This window comes from Lepus europaeus, chromosome 9 (assembly GCF_033115175.1).
Source record: "Lepus europaeus isolate LE1 chromosome 9, mLepTim1.pri, whole genome shotgun sequence".
NCBI classification, from domain to species: Eukaryota; Metazoa; Chordata; class Mammalia; order Lagomorpha; family Leporidae; genus Lepus; species Lepus europaeus.
The window spans coordinates 58,755,082-58,775,272 of NC_084835.1; the positions used below are offsets into that span (position 1 = coordinate 58,755,082).

General features: G+C 48.3%; 1 protein-coding gene across 1 annotated transcript in view; it reads right to left on the reverse strand.

The window, feature by feature from the left end:
• The window catches only part of RAB31 (RAB31, member RAS oncogene family), a 128,798-nt gene that overhangs the window by 41,959 nt on the left and 66,648 nt on the right, over positions 1 to 20,191 (reverse strand). The window contains exons 3-4 of the mRNA XM_062201356.1: positions 18,571 to 18,652; positions 806 to 877 (exon numbers count right to left, since the gene is read on the reverse strand). Of these exons, the coding sequence (XP_062057340.1) occupies positions 806 to 877; positions 18,571 to 18,652 (154 nt within the window). The remainder of the gene's footprint in view (positions 1 to 805; positions 878 to 18,570; positions 18,653 to 20,191) is intronic.

Here is a 20,191-nt window from a genome sequence, read left to right on the forward strand (position 1 = left end):
AACAATTCAGTTATTGTAGGAGTGGGAAAAACATGTCATCCAAACACTGCGATGATCTGGTGATGGATAACCTAGAGCCTCAACATGGTAACTAAAAACACATTTCTATTATAGGAGGGGTCTTCAAAACGTTCACGGAAAAAGCGTGAATTTGCATGAATTTCAAATAGTTTTGTGCCAAAATGAACATATTTTTAATTCTATTGTTGTAGGCAGGCATATAGAATAAAATTGATCAGGTCTGTGAGCTGGAAGACCATGCCTTCATCATGCCCCTACCTGGCCACACCTGTGTACCCACCAGCCAATCAGGTTAATTAGCCACTCCCCTTTGGAAGTGGATTAAAAGCCTGGGTACAGTGTGCCCGCCCTTTCTCCTTTCCTTGGCCTTTTGCCAGTATGGGGCTTGCTGCGGCCCTGCGCATCCAGGGTGCATGGCCTTCAGGCCACTGGCCTCATGCTTCCTGGCCTACATGCTCCTCCACACAGAATTTAAACATAATTTTCCTTTCTTAAAAAGCTGATGTCCTGGAGAGCAGTGCTAGTGGGCAGGACCCTGCCTCCCGCAGGCGAGTTTTAGGATGCGTGTTCACTGTTGCTTACTCGGCTTGGCAGATCAATCTGAGATGCTTCATTACAGACTCGGTGAAATACACTTAAATACTGGGTGTTCGTTATCCTTGCCCACCACACTATGACCTCTCACTCCAGGCTCCTGGCAAGACAGGCAGTGGCACTCTGCCTTGGTCTTTGTGCGGCAGAGTCGCCGGCAATGGTATCCAACTCCTAGAGGAGCCGTCCTTACCTGCTTGGTGATGTCATACACGATGACGGCTGCGGCAGATCCCCGGTAGTACATGGGGGCCAAGGAGTGAAACTGTTGAAGAACAAGGAGCAACTTCAGGCCAAGTGAACGGATTCAGGACAACCCCAAACCAGATACAACACGTTCATCTTACGTCACCCCTATACGATCCCTGCGTTCCCTCCAGACAATTTCCAGGCCTCCTATTAGATCACAAAGTTTCCTCCCTGCTGACACACATAGACTTGTGGTTTACAGCCCTTGAAATCCACTCCTGGGTGCAGGCCAAAAGCAAATTTTATTTTAAATGTTGCATCCTGTGAATTCTCTTTGTCTGCTGCTGCTCATCACTTACCTAACGTGACTGACCCAGGACAACTGCATTAGAATTCTGACACAGCAGTAAGGCAAAGAGGAGTGCCAAGGGCAGGCAGACAGAACCCTGGCAACGATCACAGCCCCTTGCAGAGCCATTAATGAGAAACACTGCAGCCAGGGCAGCCTCGGCTCTGGACGGCTGCCAGCTCTCGAATGCGGTCCCTTCTGCCCACCTGAGGCCCACAAAGGAGGAGATATTAGACAAGCTGCATTCCAAAATCTGAGTAAGGCCAGCACCATGGGTTACTGGAACCATCCATCCCAACGGGATGGAGAATGACTCTCAGAAGATATAGATTTTATATATATTTTAGAGAAGGGTTCAATCTTAATCTTCATCCTTTTTTTTATTAAAAAAATATATCTTGGCATGATTTTGAAAATCAATAAGAAAAAGACAGCTCAATGGAAAGTTGGACAAAAGATATATATGAGGAATCTTCTAAAAGGTCATCCAAAAAGCATATTATCCTTTAATTCCATTTTCCATGAGCTTTTTGAAGTTCCTCTGTGTAGAAGATAAATCATCCAAGAGAAGATATAAATTGCCAATAAATATTTTAAAACCTGCTCAATTAGAATAAAAGGAGTGAGGGGGCTAGCATTGTGGTGCAGCAGGTTAGTTGCCACTTCTAACACTGGCACCCCACACTGGAGCACTGGTTCAAGTCCCAGCTGCTCCACTTCTCATCCAGTCCCTGCTCTATGTACCTGGGAGGCAGCAGATGATGGCCCAAGAACTTGTGCTCCTGCCGCCCATGTAGGAGACCAGGAGGGAGTTCCAGGCTCCTGGCTGTGGCCTGGCAGAGTCCCGGCTATTACCACCATTTGGAGAGTGAACCAGCAGAAGAAAGACCTCTCTCTCTGCCATTCTGCCTTTCAAATAGATGAATAAATCTTTTTTTTTTTTAAATCTATTCGCTGACAATTTTTTTTTAAAGAACAAGAGGAATGACAAGAAAAACAATGATAAGGCACTTATTGATTTACTAAAGGCTAAGAAAGATTGATCATGTCCGTTGTTTGTGTGGGTTTGGGAAGGCAGGCACTTTCACATACCACACAAGAATGTCACTGTATGTGATGCATAGCAAAAGCTGGAATGTATATACCGTGCAACCCTGCTATTCCACTTACAGGAATATATTTGTGTACGGGAGTGACCACCGCACACAAAAAAGAGTTGCACATGGGAGCAAAAATTTAAAAGCCACCTAAAGGCTCATCATAGGGAACCACACAATGTTATGGACTAAACACTTGTGTCTTCCCCACACTCATACATTGAAACCCTCACTCCCAAGGTGGAGAGGTCCCCCCTGAGATGAGCTCAGGAGGGTAGGGCCTCCCCAGGGAGGGGTGAGTGCCCTTGTAGGATGAGGGAAAAGTCATGGCAACCTCCTCTCTCTCCCTCTCCCTTACCCCCTCCTTCTGCCTTCCCCCTCCCCTCCGTGAGGGCACAGCAATAAGATGGCAGTCTGCAGACCAAGAAGTGGGCCCCACCAGCCACCAAATGTACTGGCAGCCTGACCTTGAATTTCTGAGTGATGTCGCTTAAGCCACCTAGTGGACTATGGCCCCGAGGCTCAGACACAAATCTAGATGAACACAAACACACGCATATACGTGTGCGTGTAATGGAATCCTCGACGACCAGTACGATGGTGATGAGAACGCGTGTGTGCAGGCAGAGCCAGCTCCGACATCCTGGGAGCAGGTGGGGGTGACAGAACCCGGGGTGAGGGGCGCGGGGGGGGGGTGGTGTCGCTGATGTTCTGCAGGGCAGGAACGGTGGGTCTCAGGCGTTGGCACAGAACAGGCGTTTACAGGGGTGTTTAAGGGAAACGGTTCTAAGTTAAAAACTGGGGTGTGGGGGAAGCAGGGATCCTGAAGCCTCCCTCAATCCCTTTTCCCCACACGGCGCTGCTCACGGCGCTCACACCGCCAAAGGCACCGCTCACCCGCGGCCCCAAAGCGCGCCCGCCCGGTCTCCCCTTCCCTAGGCGGAGGCACGCAGGCGGAAAGAGGCGGCCCCCGCTCCCCCATGCAGAGAACTGTGCCCAGAGGGAGCCGCGGTGCTTTCCGGAGGAGGGCGAGGCTCCGGTGGGCTCAGGACGCGCCACGGAGCTCACGGCCCAGGCCTCAGACGCCGGCGGGTCGGCGGGGAGCCGCGGCCACGGCCACCCCTTGCCACCCCGCCTTTCCCTGTTCGCTGCGGCTCTCAGGTGGCCGCGCGTCTATTTTTAACTCACCCTTTGGCAAATCCACTGCTCAGGCCTAAAACTCAAAGTCAGAATTGCAGCCCCAAGGGAGAGAGAGAAAGCAAGATTGGTGTAGCACCCCTCCTGCTTTGCTTGCTGGGGTGACAGGGCACCCCGAGTGTCCTCTGAGCCCAATTCCCCAAGACCCCTTCTCTCAACTACAGGCTCCACTCAGAGTGCGCTACAGGACACACAGCAGGAGGAGACCACCTTTACAAAGGGTTTTCTAAAGTTACCAGAAAATGTGTTACAAAAATCCTATGCGTGCATTCCCAAAACTGTTCGCGCCCAAATACAGGTGTGTCTGAATTTCGCTTTTCACAACATTTTTGAAATCCTCTCAGGTTTCCCCAAGTCGAGATGCTTGGGGACCCAAGCCCAGAGGGGAGCAGCCCTGGAGCCCCGCCCCTGCAGGCTCTAGCGCCAGGAACTGGGTCTCCGCGGTCAGCGGTGTGTAGGTCTCGTGAATTATTGAGCAGATCTTGGTGTATATATAATGCATGACTCATTCTTTCCTTCCTCCAAACGGAACCACTTTGAAATAAATCTGTTAGTGAAGCCACTTAAAGTGACTTTACTGCCGGGGCCGTGGAGGTTTTGGTGAGTTGAAAGTTCACGACACACTTCCCAAACCCACTGAGGCACTGCCCAAGGAGGATATTCCTGGAGGGCAGAGACTTAAACCACTGCTAGCCTGCAATGTACACACTTCGCCCCCTGCAAATATAAAACCCAGGCTCCACGGTCGAACTCCATTCACAACATGACCTAATTCCGTCGCTGGGGGTCAGGGTTAAACCTTATGGGCCGCTCAGATAAAACAATGCTCCTCAAGTGCACAGAAACAGGAGGTTGATAAAGCTCTATTTCTGAATCTCACCTTGCAAGGTTATCTGAAAATTAGCACAACAGATGCCAGTTCAAAACCCCGTCTCGCCCAAACTACCCAAGGAAATATCTAGAAGACCAAATCCGAGTGCTCAGTTAATTTCCAGGTGTCATTTAATTATCTGGCAACAGCACAGCGAACTGTGAAAAGCCAATTTGCCTCCTCAGAAGTGGTTGTTCATGTCCTTAGTACGTGTGGCTTTTTTCTTTTTTTTTTTTTTAGATTTTATTTATTTATTTGAGAGGTAAAGTTACAGACAGTGAGAGGGAAAGATGGAAAGAGAGGTCTTCCATCTGCTGGTTCATTCCCCAAATGGCCCCATGGCTGGAGCTATGCTGATATGAAGCCAGGAACCAGGAGCTTCTTTCGGGTCTCCCACGCAGGTGCAGGGACCCAAGGACTTGGGCCATCTTCTACTGCTTTCCCAGGCCCTAGCAGAGAGCAAGAGCTGAAGTGGAGCAGCCGGGTCTCGAACCGGCGACCATATGGGATGCCGGCACTGCTAGCGGACGATTAAGTGACTGCTTTTTAACTGCAGGATGTGCACATGATAAGAGGAGGGCTCGGCCCTACCCAAGCGCCCTGAGTCTCTTGGACTTCTCGGCTTCTGCAGATGGATGCTAACCCTGCCCCTCCTCCAGAAAGTGGCAGGAGGACACTGGCGCAGGACCTTGTGGGGAAGCAGCTGGACAGTGTATTTCAAGAATCTCGCACATGTTTACACACTTCGAATCCACAATTCTGCTTCTTAAGGGAATAATCAAAGATGGGCATGAAGTAACCAGAATTCATTCCAGAATTACCAGTTATTGCAGAAAAACCGGAAGCAATCTCCACGTCTAGCCATTAGGGAATGGAAATATGAATTTCGGCTTTACCATAATATGGAATATTGGGCAGTCATTCAAGTCAATTTTTTTTGACAGGCAGAGTGGACAGTGAGAGAGAGAGACAGAGAGAAAGGTCTTCCTTTTCCATTGGTTCACCCTTCAATGGCCGCCACAGCCGGCACACCACGCTGATCCGAAGCCAGGAGCCAGGTGCTTCTCCTGGTCTCCCATGTGGGTGCAGGGCCCAAGGACCTGGGCCATCCTCTACTGCACTCCCGGGTCACAGCAGAGAGCTGGCCTGGAAGAGGAGCAACCAGGACAGAATCCAGTGCCCCAACCAGGACTAGAACCTGGGGTGCCGGCACCGCAGGCGAAGAATTAGCCTATTGAGCCGCAGCGCCGGCCTCAAGTCAATTTTTTAAAAATATTAAATAGCACATGAGGCAATGGCATAATTACTGTCTTCCCAAGGATCTTCTGCGGAACATCGGTAACACTTGTGGAGGACAGACAAATCACTGCTAGCCTGCAATGTATATTTTTTAATAAAAATAAGGTTCCCTGGCCAAATGCATATGAGAAACACCACATACAGTCATGCTCCCTGGAGGTTTATGAAGTATTCCTAGAACACTGAAGGCTCTGAAAATTGCTGTAGTGGAGAAGCCTCTTTGGCTTTTAACTCCAATTTTCCCATTGCTTCCTTTTGTCAAGCAGTACTGATTAGTGTCTAGGGACCCAGTGGATCAGAACTCATCTTAGAGGGTTAGGACGAAGAGAATTAAACTCGGAGATGCCTTGAGGCCTGGCTGGTTGCCATCTGGTTTTCATATTTGGAAAATGGAAATGGGGGTGGGGGTGGGGTTGGCTGAGGTTTATTTAGCTTGGGACAACACTCACGGCCAAGGTAAAACAGGCCCAGATGGAAGCCACTTGCCTGGCCTGCTCTGGTTCTTCCGAGTGCCTTGAGCCCACACCTCTCTCTTCTCATTCTACCCTAACCTGACAACCAGGATAGAAGCAAGAGTAAAGAGCTTTGCTACGTGGAATCCACAGGCCTTTAGGGAAGCAGGGCTCACGCGGGGCTCAGTGTGCCACCTGGAATGTGGACTTCGGTCACCTTCACCCTTGGACTACAGGCACCTGTAACACCCAGATAGCAACGCTGTTCCTGGAGACAGGTGCACATCAAGAGGTCATCGGCCTTGTGATTACGGTCATTTTTCCTTATCTTCTCCTTATCATCTAGTGGTCACACAGCCCCTGTTCTTTCTCAGCATTCAACAGAAGTTTGCTACACAGAATTTTTTGTCACTTTGTCATCTCTCAGCGCTGTTGCCTGTATCATCTCCCACTCTCTTCACCTTCTTCAGAACACGGATCCAGAGCTTTCTGCCCTGGGTCTCCTAAAATGTAATTCCTGAGACAAAAGCCTCTGACTTTGACAGTTTCTGAGTTTGAACTGATCGACCACACACGACCACACACACAACACACACACACACACAACTTGGCAGCACGGTGGAGCACGCTCCATTCCAGGATTCTCCTAAGCCTTTAGACCACCCAGCCTGCTTTAGGGGAAATTCTTTAAATGCAGGCTGTGGCATCATAAATCCCACAGCAGCCAAATTCTGCAAGTCAGGAATGAGCAAACACATTAAGTTTCCAAATAAGCACAGCTCCAGCCAGGCTCGGCCTCCCCAGATGAGAATTACCCAAGCCAGACTGCTCTGGCATCGGGTCCTCGAACTTGCTGGATGGGTTTTGTAGAGTGATTTTCAGAGAACGCTCTGTCCCCTGGTGAGTGGCTCAGAGGCAGCCTAGGAGCCAATGCTGATCTGCAACCGGACTGGGAACTGCCTCAGAGGCCAGCACAAAACAGAAAATCTCACCCTCCCCTGGAAACAGTCACCAAGGCCAGGGACAGCCAAGGGCAGAGGCCCAAAAGAGCCAGTGGGCCCTTGGGAGTCAAACAAAGAAGGACATGGTGGAAGAAAATTCCTGACATTCCTGACATTCTCAGCTGGCAGAAGTTGAATGGAAAAGCAGGTTACTGTACTGAATGTTCTCTCTGTGCCATTCAGAAGAAAGCTTCCGACTTTCCCCGTGCAGAAAAGCAGAGGGCTAGTTAATATGCCAGCTCAGGCGCCTCCAACCCAACAGTATGGAAGGCTGCACAGGAACAGGCTGGGGGGGTTACCCTGATCTCCTCACTACACATGGCACACAGGTACTAAATGCCACACTGCACCCCTACATATGTGCAATTAAAATAAAAATAATTTTAAGAAAAGAAAAGGGGCTGTGAGATAATGTACCAAACCACTAGCAACAGTTATTTCTGAACAATAGCTTTACAGGCAGACCGGCACTTTCTTTTATTCTTTCTGAATCTATTTTTCTAAATGTTTAACATGATGTAATAAGAGAGCGTGTCTTTCTCTTCTTCCTTTTCTTTCTTCTTTCTCCTAATGTGTCACTGAAGACAAAGAGCTTTCTCAGCACTCAGGGAACCAAGCATGGAAGCGAAAGTCAAGTTCAAGAGGTGACCAGATGACCTTGGATTCCTCTTGGACAAGGTGCAGTATAGACTTTGTTCCTTAGAAAATGATACAACACAAACCCAAACACCTCTACACAAGAAAGTTGTTGTGGGGAAGGCACATCTCTTAAAAGACAATGTGTTGAACTGAAATATTCCCACCCCTGGAATAATGTATACAACAGAAGTCAAGGGATTCCCTGTGTTGTAGAAACCCAACTTCCCCACCCACAAACTGACTCAAGGACAGTGAATTCATACCCTGTATGAAGGCAAGCAGTGGGATTTCCTGAGTCCCACCCCATTCCCAGTGCTCCTCTTTTTGCATTGCACACAGCCATTGCTCTATGCTTTTGGGGAAAATGTCACCACGTGGGCCACTAAACCCAGAGAAGGCGGGGTGTGTTTCTCCTTCTTTTCCAGCTAAGCTCAGGGTGTCTGGGTCCACACCTTAACAGTGGGTGTGCTGTATTCATGACGAGGCCCCTGCAGACTGGGACAGCAGGCCAACAGGCCAACAGCAGCCAGGACCATGTATGCCTGGGGACAGAAGGAGTCCCCCTGGGAGCTGCTCAGGCAGGTGCAGCCCTTTGGAGACCTTGGAAGAGCGCAGAATCCCGAGGAGGCGCCTGCAGGCATGGGTTTCCACTCGCCCTGATGTGCCGGGCACCCTGGACTCTGCACTTTGTTCCCTGTACACCTACCAGCCCCAGCTCCCGGGGCTTCAGAGGGCCCCATGGCTCTGCCTCCGCCTGCCTCCCTCTCCCACCGTCCCTCAGCAGAGGTCATCTTTCCTGAACTGCCAGTCCTGGAGTTTCCATGAGGGCACTTAGTGCACTGACAAGCAGCAGCCAGTCCAATCCTGGTTTTTTTTTTTTTTTTTTTTTTTTTTTTTTTTTTTTTTTTTTTTTGACAGGCAGAGTGGACAGTGAGAGAGAGACAGAGAGAAAGGTCTTCCTTTGCCGTTGGTTCACCCTCCAATGGCCGCCGCGGTAGGCGCGCTGCGGCCGGCGCACTGCACTGATCCGATGGCAGGAGCCAGGTGCTTCTCCTGGTCTCCCATGGGGTGCAGGGCACAAGCACTTGGGCCATCCTCCACTGCACTCCCTGGCCACAGCAGAGAGCTGGCCTGGAAGAGGGGCAACCGGGACAGAATCCGGTGCCCCGACCGGGACTAGAACCCGGTGTGCCGGCGCCGCAAGGCGGAGGATTAGCCTAGTGAGCCACCAATCCTGTTTTTAACTATTGCTTTATGATATTTATACAGATCATACAATGTACATATTTTTAACTTCTTATTGTGGAAAGTTTTAAATACCCATGAGGTTACTTCAAAAAGCCTGTGGAAATGGAATTAAAAGGTAAGGATGTTTTAGTGCAAAAAAAAAAAAATCCAAAACCCATGAATAGCTTTCTCATAAATCCATTTGCCTGACATTTTTGAGGACCCTTCATGTGGAAAGTTTGCAAATTCTTTGCACCACAATAAACTTCTTTTAATTCCATTTTCCACAGACTGTGCCCTCGCACGCAAGACCGCATGGTGCGGTGCTCTTCCAGGACCTTTTCCTGAAGCTTCAAGACCTCCACGGACGCCCAGCCCCAGCTTCCTGCCTGCCCGCTCCTCACCCTGGCTTGCTATGCAGGGCCGTGAAGCAGGCATCTGACATCATCTTTATTTTTTTTTTTTTAAGATTTATTTATTTATTTGAAAGGTGGAAAGACAGAGAGAAGAAGAGAGAGAGAGAAAGAGAGATCCTCCATTTGCTGGCTCACTACCCAAATGGCTGCAACAGCTTGGGCTGGGCCAGGCCAAAGCCAGGAGCCAGGAGCTTCTTCCGGGTCTGCCACACGTGTGCAGGGGCCCAAGCACTTGGGCCATCTTCTGCTTTCCCAGGCCATTGCAGAGAGCTGGATAGGAAGAAGAGCAGCTGGGACTCGAACCAGTGCCCTTATGGGATGCCGATGCCACAGGCTGTAGTCCAACCTTCTACACCAGAGCGCCGGCCCCTTGACATCATCTTGCATTAAACACACATCAGACTGATGTATATTAAATATGCCAGATTGTGTTATTTCTCTGTTCAAAACCCTTCTAACCACTAACTATAAAAACCCAAGCTCACGCTGCGATGTCTGAGCCTTGGGCCCCTTCTCAAGTCCCCCTCCTGCTCATCTGCAGCTGCTCCCTAGCCAGGCAGGTGCGGCAGCCTCCAGGCCTTCCCAGACACCTCGCCCCCTTCACCAGACATGCCTCACTTCATCCACACCTCCCTCCAGGACCCTCCCTTGAACCCCTAACAGGGACACAGCACAGGCTCAACAGACATCGAACGACTGACCGCATGTGACGAATCAATAATCCTGTGAAAGCAGGTAGAGTTGACAGGATTGTTCCCATTTTTCAGATGAGAAAACTGAGGCTCAGAATGCTTAGATGAACTGCCCAAACACACACACCTCTTCAGTGGCAGGATTAGACTAGAACACAGGTCCTTTAACTCCGAATTCCGTGCTCTCCCCACTCCCATGTGGCTCCTCTGAGATGCACTAGGCCTTAAGTTTATGTAAGTAACACACAGGTTTACAGTCAATGTTTCCATCCATTCGACAGTGTCTATTGCATACTTGGTATGTGACAGGCACAGTTCAAACCAGCAGGGAAACCAGTGTGGAGGACAGAATAATGGCCTCCAGAGATGTCCACCTCCTAACCCCTGTCACCCACGACTTGGTTAGGGAACAAGGCCATAGTTCTCACCGACCTTCAGCTGGGCTGGGTCAGGTGAACCTAATATCATCGCACGGGGCCTTAGCAGTGGAAGAGGGAGGTAGATGTGTTAGAGATGCTACTGGAGATGCTACTCTGCAGGCTTGGAGAGGCAGGGGGCTGCCAGCCACGTAAAGCTGGCAGCCTCTGAAACTGGCAAAGAAACAGATCTGCGTTCCCGTGTCCAGGGACGGCCTCTTGCAGTTTGCACCCAATGAGACCCATTTCAGACTTTTGCCCTTCAATCAAAACGGTAAGAGAGTAAACCTGTGTTGTTTCAAGTCTACGTTGGTGGCAATGACAGCAGCCAACAGGTAACAGAGGGTGGGGGGAGGTAAACTAGGCCCCTGCCTTTTAACAGCATCATCTCTTCCTGGAGTGCAGGCTGGGACTGGGCTGCCTTCCCATGGGTAGCTCTGGGTCTAGACACGTGGCACTGCCCATCCTCTAGCGGGTTCACCTCGGGGCTTCCAGAACAGGCCTCTCCAGGGAGAGGATGGCATACAGAGGGGACACACACCGGAGAGGAGAGGGGGACAGAGAGCAGAGCCCACAGAAGCAGGAGGCAGATCTGGGGCCCATGTGTCATCCTCCCAGGGGCTGAACCTCAGTCTCCCCTCCTCCCTGTGGGTTCCCCTCAATGCCACGTGCCTGGCTAAGGGCATGGGTGTGACTACGTTTTCCCTGGGACTTCCAAAACTGCTCCCAGCCCTGGGCAGGTCCTTCCTCTCTCTCTGCTGTCCGTGGCTCCTGACACCCAAAAGGGCATCAACTCAACTCTGATTGGCCCCAACAGCACTGCAATCGTGGGAGCCACGAGGCTCCCAGCTCTGCCCTGGTGGCCGCCTCTCCTTCAGCGCAGCATCCAGCACCCACAGTCAGGACTCGCTGCACCTCTTGGGCTGCAAAGCTCTTTGCTCTTCATCACAGAGGATTCCTGGAACTTTCTGAAAGGTTTGTGGGGTGGGGACCCAAGGGGAGTTCTCATTGGAACCGCATAATCCTGTCTGCTGGCCACAGCCCTTCACCCCACTGTGTTCTTCCACAGGGCTCCTGGGGAACAGGTGGAGGGGACACTTGCCTCGTTTTGCACCAGTTGAAAGCAAGGTTCCTTCGTGACAAGGTGAGGGCACGGAGCAAAAAAGTGCATTGACTGTTTCCCCTCCCCCACCCAAGTGAAATTCCTTGGAAAAGAGCTCTTGCTCTCGGGTGGGCTGGGGGCCAGGTGCAGGATTCTTACTGCCGCCCCCTCCCCGGCCAGGCTGGGATCAGGGTTCTGGGGTGTGGTGCTGGCTGCCGGTGCTGTCGCTGGGCCTGGACTTCCTATGCTGCAGGCCAAGCAAACGAGGCAGCACAGAGCGGCTTGCTCTGAGCCTATAAGAGGCTCCATTCTTCAAGGACTTCCAAAGGTCAGATTCTCCTCTGGCTTCCGCAGCAGCCTATGAATAGTGAGCCACTGTGTTGGCCACAGACCCTGGGGCCCTGAAGAAAGAAGGACGGAGAACAGCAGCGTTTCTTTTCCTGTTTGGAGAGCCTGAACTTGACCTCAGATATGTTCTGGCCTCCTGTTCCCTTCCCCTTCCCCAGGGCCACTCAGACCCAGCATTCACACCATAGCCCTGCACGGTGCGTCCTGCCACTCACAGCATGGTTCTCCAGCCACCTGACCCTGCAAAGCATGGCAGGCAGCTGGGCAGCTGCTGGCAAACTTAACCCGCAGCAAGTGAACACGCAGTGTGGCTAAACAGCAAAGGGCGCCCGAATTTCCCGAATCCATCCATGAAACTGGCTCCTGCGGGATGCAAGTATGGCTGTACCCTGTTCTTGGGCACCCAGCATTTTAGGGAAACTCTGGACAGAAGGAACAAGGGACGATTAAACAGGCTTGGTACAGGTACAGTTGCTTTTCACATTGTTTTCCGCAACTCTTTGGAACGCTTGAGATATCTTACAGTTGGGGGTAAAAAAAAGTGCACACACTGACCAGGAACAGGGTGTAAGCTTTGGTAGTAAGTTTTGAAATTGGGAATTGTGTCCCTCTTTTTCAAGATTGTTTTGGCCATTCTGGGTCTCCTGGATTTCCACACAAATTACACTATCAGCTTGTTAATTGTTTACCAGAAAAATTCGGCTGGGATTTTAACAGCGATCACGTGAAATCTGTAGATGAACTGGGAGTTAGCTGCCTTTAGAACCTTTATGCTGTAAGCGATAAGCAAGTAACAAGCTTGTAACTTGGTGAGTGGGTTTCAGAATATTTCCACATTATCTTCAGCATTATGTATTAAGTAATAAGGTCTGATCCTAAGTTAGATAATACTACTGAAAAAAACTAAATCAGTTGCAGAAATATTACCTTGAAGATAAATTCCTTCTTCTAAAAAACATAAGTTAGTCACATACCAGATATTTCAAGGTTAATAATGATTTGCCAAATTGTAAGTGACCACCTCACAAGCATAGCCTTGTTTAAGATTCTATATGAATTTACTGTAAGGAAAACATTTAGAAGATTTAATTCTTTTTTAAAGATTTATTTTATTTATTGGAGAAGCGGAGTTACAGAGAGAGGTACAGACTGAGAGAGAGGTCTTCCATCTGCTGGTTCACTCCCCAAATGGCTGCAATGGCCAGAACTAGGCTGATCCAAAGCCAAGAACCAGGAGCTTTTTCTGGGTCTCTCACTGGGAGGATCTGGGCCACCCTCTGCTGCTTTCCCAGGCACATTAGCAGGGACTGGATCAGAAGTGGAGCAGCAGGGACTCAAACTGGTGCCCATATGGGATGTTGGCACTATAGGCCAGGACTTTAGCCACAGCGCCACAGTATCGGCCCCAAAGATTCAATTCTTATTTAGAATTCTTTCTCAGAGATCAACATTGCATTTCTAGTCCACAAGTAATCTCCAAGGAGGTGAAAGACAGCTGGCAACTTGCTTATCATTTATAACATGAAGGGTTAAAAAGCAGGTAACCCAACTTCATCTACAGATTTCCGGTAATCCCTATCAAGATCCCAGCTGAATTTTTTTTTATTTGGTAAAAATTAACAAGCTGCTCCTGAAATTCATGTGGAAATGATGCAGGGGACCCAGAATGGCCAAAATAATTTTGAAAGAGACGAACACAATTCCCAATTTCAAAACTCATTACAAAGCGAGAGCCATCAGGAGAATGTGGTCCTGGCATAAAGATGACAATTCAGATCAAAGGACTAGAACTGAGGGTCCGGAATGAAAGCCACGCAGTCACGGTCAGCAGACTCTCAGCAAGGTGCCAAGACAATTAACTGGGCAAAAACCCGCTCTCTCCAGTAACTCGTGTTGGAGCAACGAGATAGCCACGTGCAAGGAATAAAACCAGATCTCTTCCTCACTAGATACCCAAAATTAATGCTCAATGGATCATAGAACTAAAAATAAGAGCCCAAACTACAAAACTCTTTAAAGAAATCACAAGAGTAAATCTTCATGACCTCAGGCTAGACAAACACAAGGGTCGAAGAGAAAAAGGAGAAATTGAAAACTCATAAACTGTAAGTGGCAATGTAAAACAGTACTGTCCCTCTGGAAAACTGCTTTGCACTTCCTGTAACCGCAAACCACACTGTTACCAGATGACCCATCAATTCCACTCCTGGATATATGCTCAAGAGATCCCAAAGACCTACATCCACATAAGAACTTACACAAATGTCCAAATAGCCAAAAAGTAGAGATAACCGAACTCTCCATCACCTGATAAACGGGCGAACAAAATAGGAAACACCCATACACCAGAATATTGTTTAGCCATCAAAAGGAAAGAGGTACTGGTCCATGAATCTTGATAATATTATGCTGAGAGAAGACAGTCCCAAAAAGTTGCAGGTTGTATGATTCTCTTTATATGAAATGTCCAGATGAGGACAATCTTGAGATGCAAAACAGCCTAGGACTAGAGGGTCTTGTGGGAGAACTGGTAGCCACAGCCAATGTGTTCAGGGTTTCATTCTGGGATTAAAAGTGCTCTAAAACTGATTGTGGCATGGAGACCTGCACGAAGCTCCTGACTCCTGGCTTTGGCCTGGCCAAGCCACAGTCATTGCAGCCACCTGGGGAGTGAACCAGCAGATGGAAGATGGATCTCTCTCTCTCCCTCTCTCTCTCTCTCTCTCTTCCTGTCCCTCTGTAACTCTGACTTTCAAGTAAACTTTCAAGTAAAGTAAATAAATAAATTGATTGTGGCGACAGCTGCAGAGTTCTGAAGACATTGGTACACTGGACTTACTACCCTATAGGAGAATCCTTCAAAAAGCTCAGGGGAATGAGATTAAAAGTTGAGTTTATTTTGATGCAAAAGATTTTGAAATCTATCCATATGAGGGATCTTCAGAGTTCACAGAACATGCATATTATGAAAAAACTATGCATAGACTTCAGAAGTACTTGCACCAAAATAAAGTTATCTTTTAATTCCATTTCCATAAACTTTTGGAAGTACCTTCATGTATGTGATATCTTTAATAGCAAGGAAGACACTATTATTTCTCAGTTTTAGTAGAAAAATAACAAAGGAAGTTCAAAGGAAACTCTTAAGAGAGACTATGGACATATTTCAAGTGTCAACTCCCCATCACAAACCTTGCGGATGGGAGGTGGAGGCAGAGTGGGCAGGTAACTCCCAGGCACCACTCTGGGGTGTGGCTCCTCCACACAGCCCACCTGTCTGCCTCTGTTCTCTTCACAGCCTGACGCAAAGCACGAGAAGCCAGCACAGTAATCCATCCACAGGGGTCAAGATCAAAACCTCACAAAGCCTACCCTGATTGTCCAACAGGGGCACTCTTCTCTCTCACCGCCCTTGTGATGCACAAATCCTCAAAATGTTAAGCTTCTAGCACACTGGATTCAAGTCAGGTGGGAAATGGCTGTTGTTTCTGAAAAGCCTTCTCTTCAGAGGCGACCACATAGCCGCTGAAAGAATGAGACGGCATGCATGCCCACGATACGCGGTTGAATGGTGACAAGAAGAAAGCACAGTTCAGGCACATCAAAGGAAAACAGGAGGCAGATCCTTTTACATTTCCAGTGGGAAAAGCAGTGTCTCCAGAGTACAAATTTGTGCCACAAACCTAGGACAGAATTAGTCCCCAGTAAGTAGGCCATTAAAGAGAATGGTATGTATGGTTGGCAGAACTCAGTGCAATCACGCCACAAACAAATGCATATTGAGTCGTTAGCATGCACAAAGCTCTGAGCTGAGCATCATCCCCCTTTGAGGGCCCAGAGCTCTATGTCTTTATATTGTCAAGCATAAGCCCAAAGAGATTGTTTAAAAATCATGAAAACCTGATTTCTACAGAGATAAGGAGGGATAATCAAAATCAGGGGACTCCAGTAATTAACGAGACAGAACAAATAGCAATAGGCACGAACAACAGCAGGGAATTTATTTTTAGCTCAAACATTAGGCCACAACATTACAAGCACAATTAAAAGCCAGCACCAAGCTGCCAGGGACAATTGAAAACCTGCCATCCCTGGAGAGATGGGAGATTCCACCGAGGGACAGGGCACAAGGACAGCCTGTGGATGACTCACTTGGGTCCTTCCAGGATTAGAGAGGGATGGGAGGACCACACACTACCCGCAAATCCAGATTCTAAAAACGGAATCGTCACCAGAAACTGTAATCACCTGATGTTGTTATCCAGCACAAAACCCCCCTTCCCCAGGTTGAGTAGCACTGCTGTAGCTCGCCTTGTACTATCGACACGAGCGCTCTGAAATTCAGTCACAGATCTCCACAGCCTCGGATAGTCACAAGTTTAGGAAAAGCGCTTATAACTAGAGACCCACTCATCTGAAAATTTGCCATGGCTAGTTTTTCTTTGAGACAGTAAATGGGCCAAACTTCCGTAGTCATTTCAGCAGAGAACCAAGTCCCATCACAGGCAGTCAGCCGCTGGAATATTATATTGGGATACGCAAGCAAACGTTAAACACTCTATCACACAGAAATCTCTCCATAGTGTTGCTGTATAATCAAATAAAAATAGTCCATTTAGCCGTTGATATAGTCAATACACACAAATATCTGAAGAACGGTCATTTTAGTGTTAAGTGGAAATAACTGGGTGGTGAGAGTGTAGATAATTTTTACCTCCAATCTGTAACTTCTGTGTGGTTTTTCTACCAAAACAAAATTATAAAGCTCAGAGCCCAGACTGCAGGATTCAAATTTCAAGGATATTCCCTATGCGCTGTGCGACTCTGAGCAAGTTACTTGGCCTCTCTGTGCCTCGATGGCCTCTCCTGTAAGCCCCCACCTCACAGTGCTTGGAGGGGGCTAGACACACATACGTGGTACACAGAAGGCACTCAGAACAATGATGGAACACAGCAAGGCAGCAGGCAGCGGGAGCGCTGTGCACACCAAGCCAGCTCTTTGTAAAAGCTGCTCTCTGAAAGCAGCTGCAAAAGCAACTACCTCCTGGAAGCGGCTGGAAGAGCAGGGAGGGAGCAAGGCGAGCTCTGCTGCAGTCTCCCTACAACCCAGATAAGAAAAACAGAACACAAATCAGTACCTCCTGCCTCGCCCTCTCTGTCCCTGTGACTTTCAAATAAATAAATATATTTTTTTAAAAGTAGATCAACTATAAGGAACACCTGTGGTCACAGGTAGTGAAGTGCGCTCCCTGAAATGCTATTTGCCCTGGAATCTGCTGCCTCATTGCAGGAACCAGCAGGCACAGCTCACTAACAGTTAAAGAAGTGCCCCCGTGGCTGCTTCTGTGTGCAGCGTCTGTGCCCTGATTAACAACAAAGCAGGAGGCACCCGAGACAGGTTAGCAGTTGCAGGCCAGAAGTGTCATCCTCTTTTTTTTTTTTTAAATGCCTTAATTTATAAATACTGGAACTTTCATTTAAAAAGAGGATATATAATAACATGAAAAGCATATAAAGTAACACTTGATTAGCTGGGAGCAAACAATGAAAATCACGGATCATCCTGAACCCTGAATTCTTTTTTTTCGAGAGAGAGAGACAATTAGTAAAATAAATGGTACCCATCTACTAGCAGAGGATCAGAGTGTGGAGAAAAACAAAGCAGGAAGTGAGTGGGGTAGGGTGGGGAAGGGAGCTGTGCCATTTTAAATAGAGTAGGCAGAGTAAGTGACAGCTGAGTTTGGGTCAGACACGGCAAAGCTCAACCAATTTTACTCCACAGTTATCAGCTTTGATAGAAGCTTTGATCAGGCTGAAAGCTCTCAGTTAAGACAAGGAACTGGTTGTCTGTTTCATTGTTCCTGACTACCCCTTTCAGCTTTGCGAATACACACTCCAGTCGTTACTGCACAAACATCCTGTCACACACAAAAGCTTCCCAGGTACAATGCCCCCCCACCCCCGCCGCCCCTTTTTAGAATCTAAAGCCATGAGTTTCTTAAATATGTAATCTTCTCTATAGACATGTTCAACAAATAAAAAAAACCTAAGAGTAAGAGTGATGGAGTCTGTTTCTGGAAACCCAACACCCACTCCCTCACTTTCCAGTAAGAGAACCCAGGATTTCCTGCAGGAACAAAGTTTCCCTGACTTCCAATCAATGTAGTTCCCCTGGGGCTGCTACCTCCAGAAGTCAGAAGTAAGTGCACTACCTCGGCCCACCACTAGAGGCACCAAATCCCCCTGGAGACTGTACCTGGTTCCCTGCAGGGGTAGATGTCTGACCTGAAGCAGGCCAATGAGAATCCACAGGCGCTAAGACTCAGACTCCCCTCTGTGCAGTTGCTAAGGTGGCAAAAGGTAGGTGGAGCTGCTGATGGGGCCATCCTTGCCACAAGGATGGAAGGGGGAAGGAAGGCAGATGGTTCTGCCTACACAGGGAAGCCAATAAATTAGAACGCAACTGCAACTGCACGGAACAGAAAGAAATCGGGACAAAGGGAGATGGGCACCTTGGACAATGCATTTGGGGACCGTGAGCGTTTAGACTGTTTTTCAAGTGGCCAACAACTACATTTCCTTTGGTTTAAATGACTTCCACTGCGGGTCTGGCACTGGCATCCAGTTCCAGAACCGGTCTCCGAGTTTTCCCTGTACACTCACCCGCTCCTGACCAGCCGTGTCCCAGATGAGGAATTTGTGAAGTTCATTTCCACAAGGCACAGTTTTGGTCATAAAAGACGCCCTGAAAAAGAGAGTTCACATCTCCTGTTACTAGTTGCTCCTTAAAGAGATTCGTGGGTCAAGCAAGTTACCATTACGCCCAACATGGGTCTAATAGCCCCTGTCCTAAGGGAGCCACTGGGAGGAGAGAGGGCTGTTAGCTAGCCCAAAGAAAACACTGAGTTTTCTGCTAGTGCAACTGGAGTGGACTGAAAACAGAACAAAGAATTGCATTTCGAAGGACTGCTTCCAAAAACAGTTCCAATGGATCTGAGATAATGCTCCTCGGTATCAGGAAAGAATACAATCCTAGATATTAAACACTTGTTATTACAGCAATTATGAGTGACAATAGCAGCTGGTATTTGGAAGTGTTATGGGTTTGACCTTGCAGTGGTACATACTGACCTTTGCTGATACGAATTCAACACTAGACACAACTAACAGAATCCTGTATCCAAGTCCTAACCCACTTGCCTAAATGCAAGGATAAAGATTGGTGGCTTAACAAAAAATCTATGTTTTCACTACAGAAAAGAAAGGTTTTTAAAGTCTCCATAATGGTTACACACTTGCTATTGTCTTTTAAGCATATTTCTTCTTACTGAATTTTCCTTTTATGTCATGGAAAGTGTAAAAATCCAGTAGAGGAACCTTGAATAGCCTTGACTTTTCTACCTTGAGATGAAGGCTGTCATTCATTGCAAGTACCCCCAATGGCAGGGCGACTGACATCCTGCACTAGGAGGCCTCCTGCGGACAGAAGTGTTTTCAGTGGCTTGGATGTAGTCTGTCTCCACAAGGGTTCATGAGCTGAGGGGCTGGTCCTCAGGATGGCAGTATTAAGAGATAGCAGAACCTTTAAGAGTGGGGCCTAGTGGGAGGTGGCTAGGTCATGGGGGCCGTACCCTCAGAAGGGATTAAGGTAGCTCCGGTTGAGACCCCCACTCTAAGTTCCAGGAGAGTGTATTATTACCAAAGAAGGAGCCTGACCCCTGAACCCCATGGCTTCCGGTCTCATCGTGTGTTCTCTTCTGCTTGCATCCCTGCCACTGTGAGGCCTCCACCAGAGGCTGAAATGACGGGGCCTCCACAACTCCGAGGCAAATAAATCTCTTCCACACGTATCACTCAGTCCTGTGTTTTTGTCACAGCAACAGAAAACGGGCTCATCCCATCAGACACGTGCAGGATCTACAAGACACTCGGCTTCAACTGACGCAAACAAAAGGCAGGGAGATTTTTCTAGAATCCAGATTGAAAGGGAATCTACATTAAACAGCAAATGCAGACTATGTGTCTAGGCCGGATCCTGGAGGAGGGCAGAAACAGCTTTAAAAGAACTTTTAGGGACAACTGGAGGAAATTTAAACTTGGATTCTGAGCAATTACCACTAAATCAAATTATTGTTTGAAGTACAGTCATGGTGCCCTCTTTATATTCCTACTTTCGGGAGACACAGACTGGGGTTTTGAGGGACCCAGCGTCAGGATGTCCTTTCACGTGGTCCAGCCTGGCCCACCATACACAGACTCACACACCTAGACTTGCACACACACA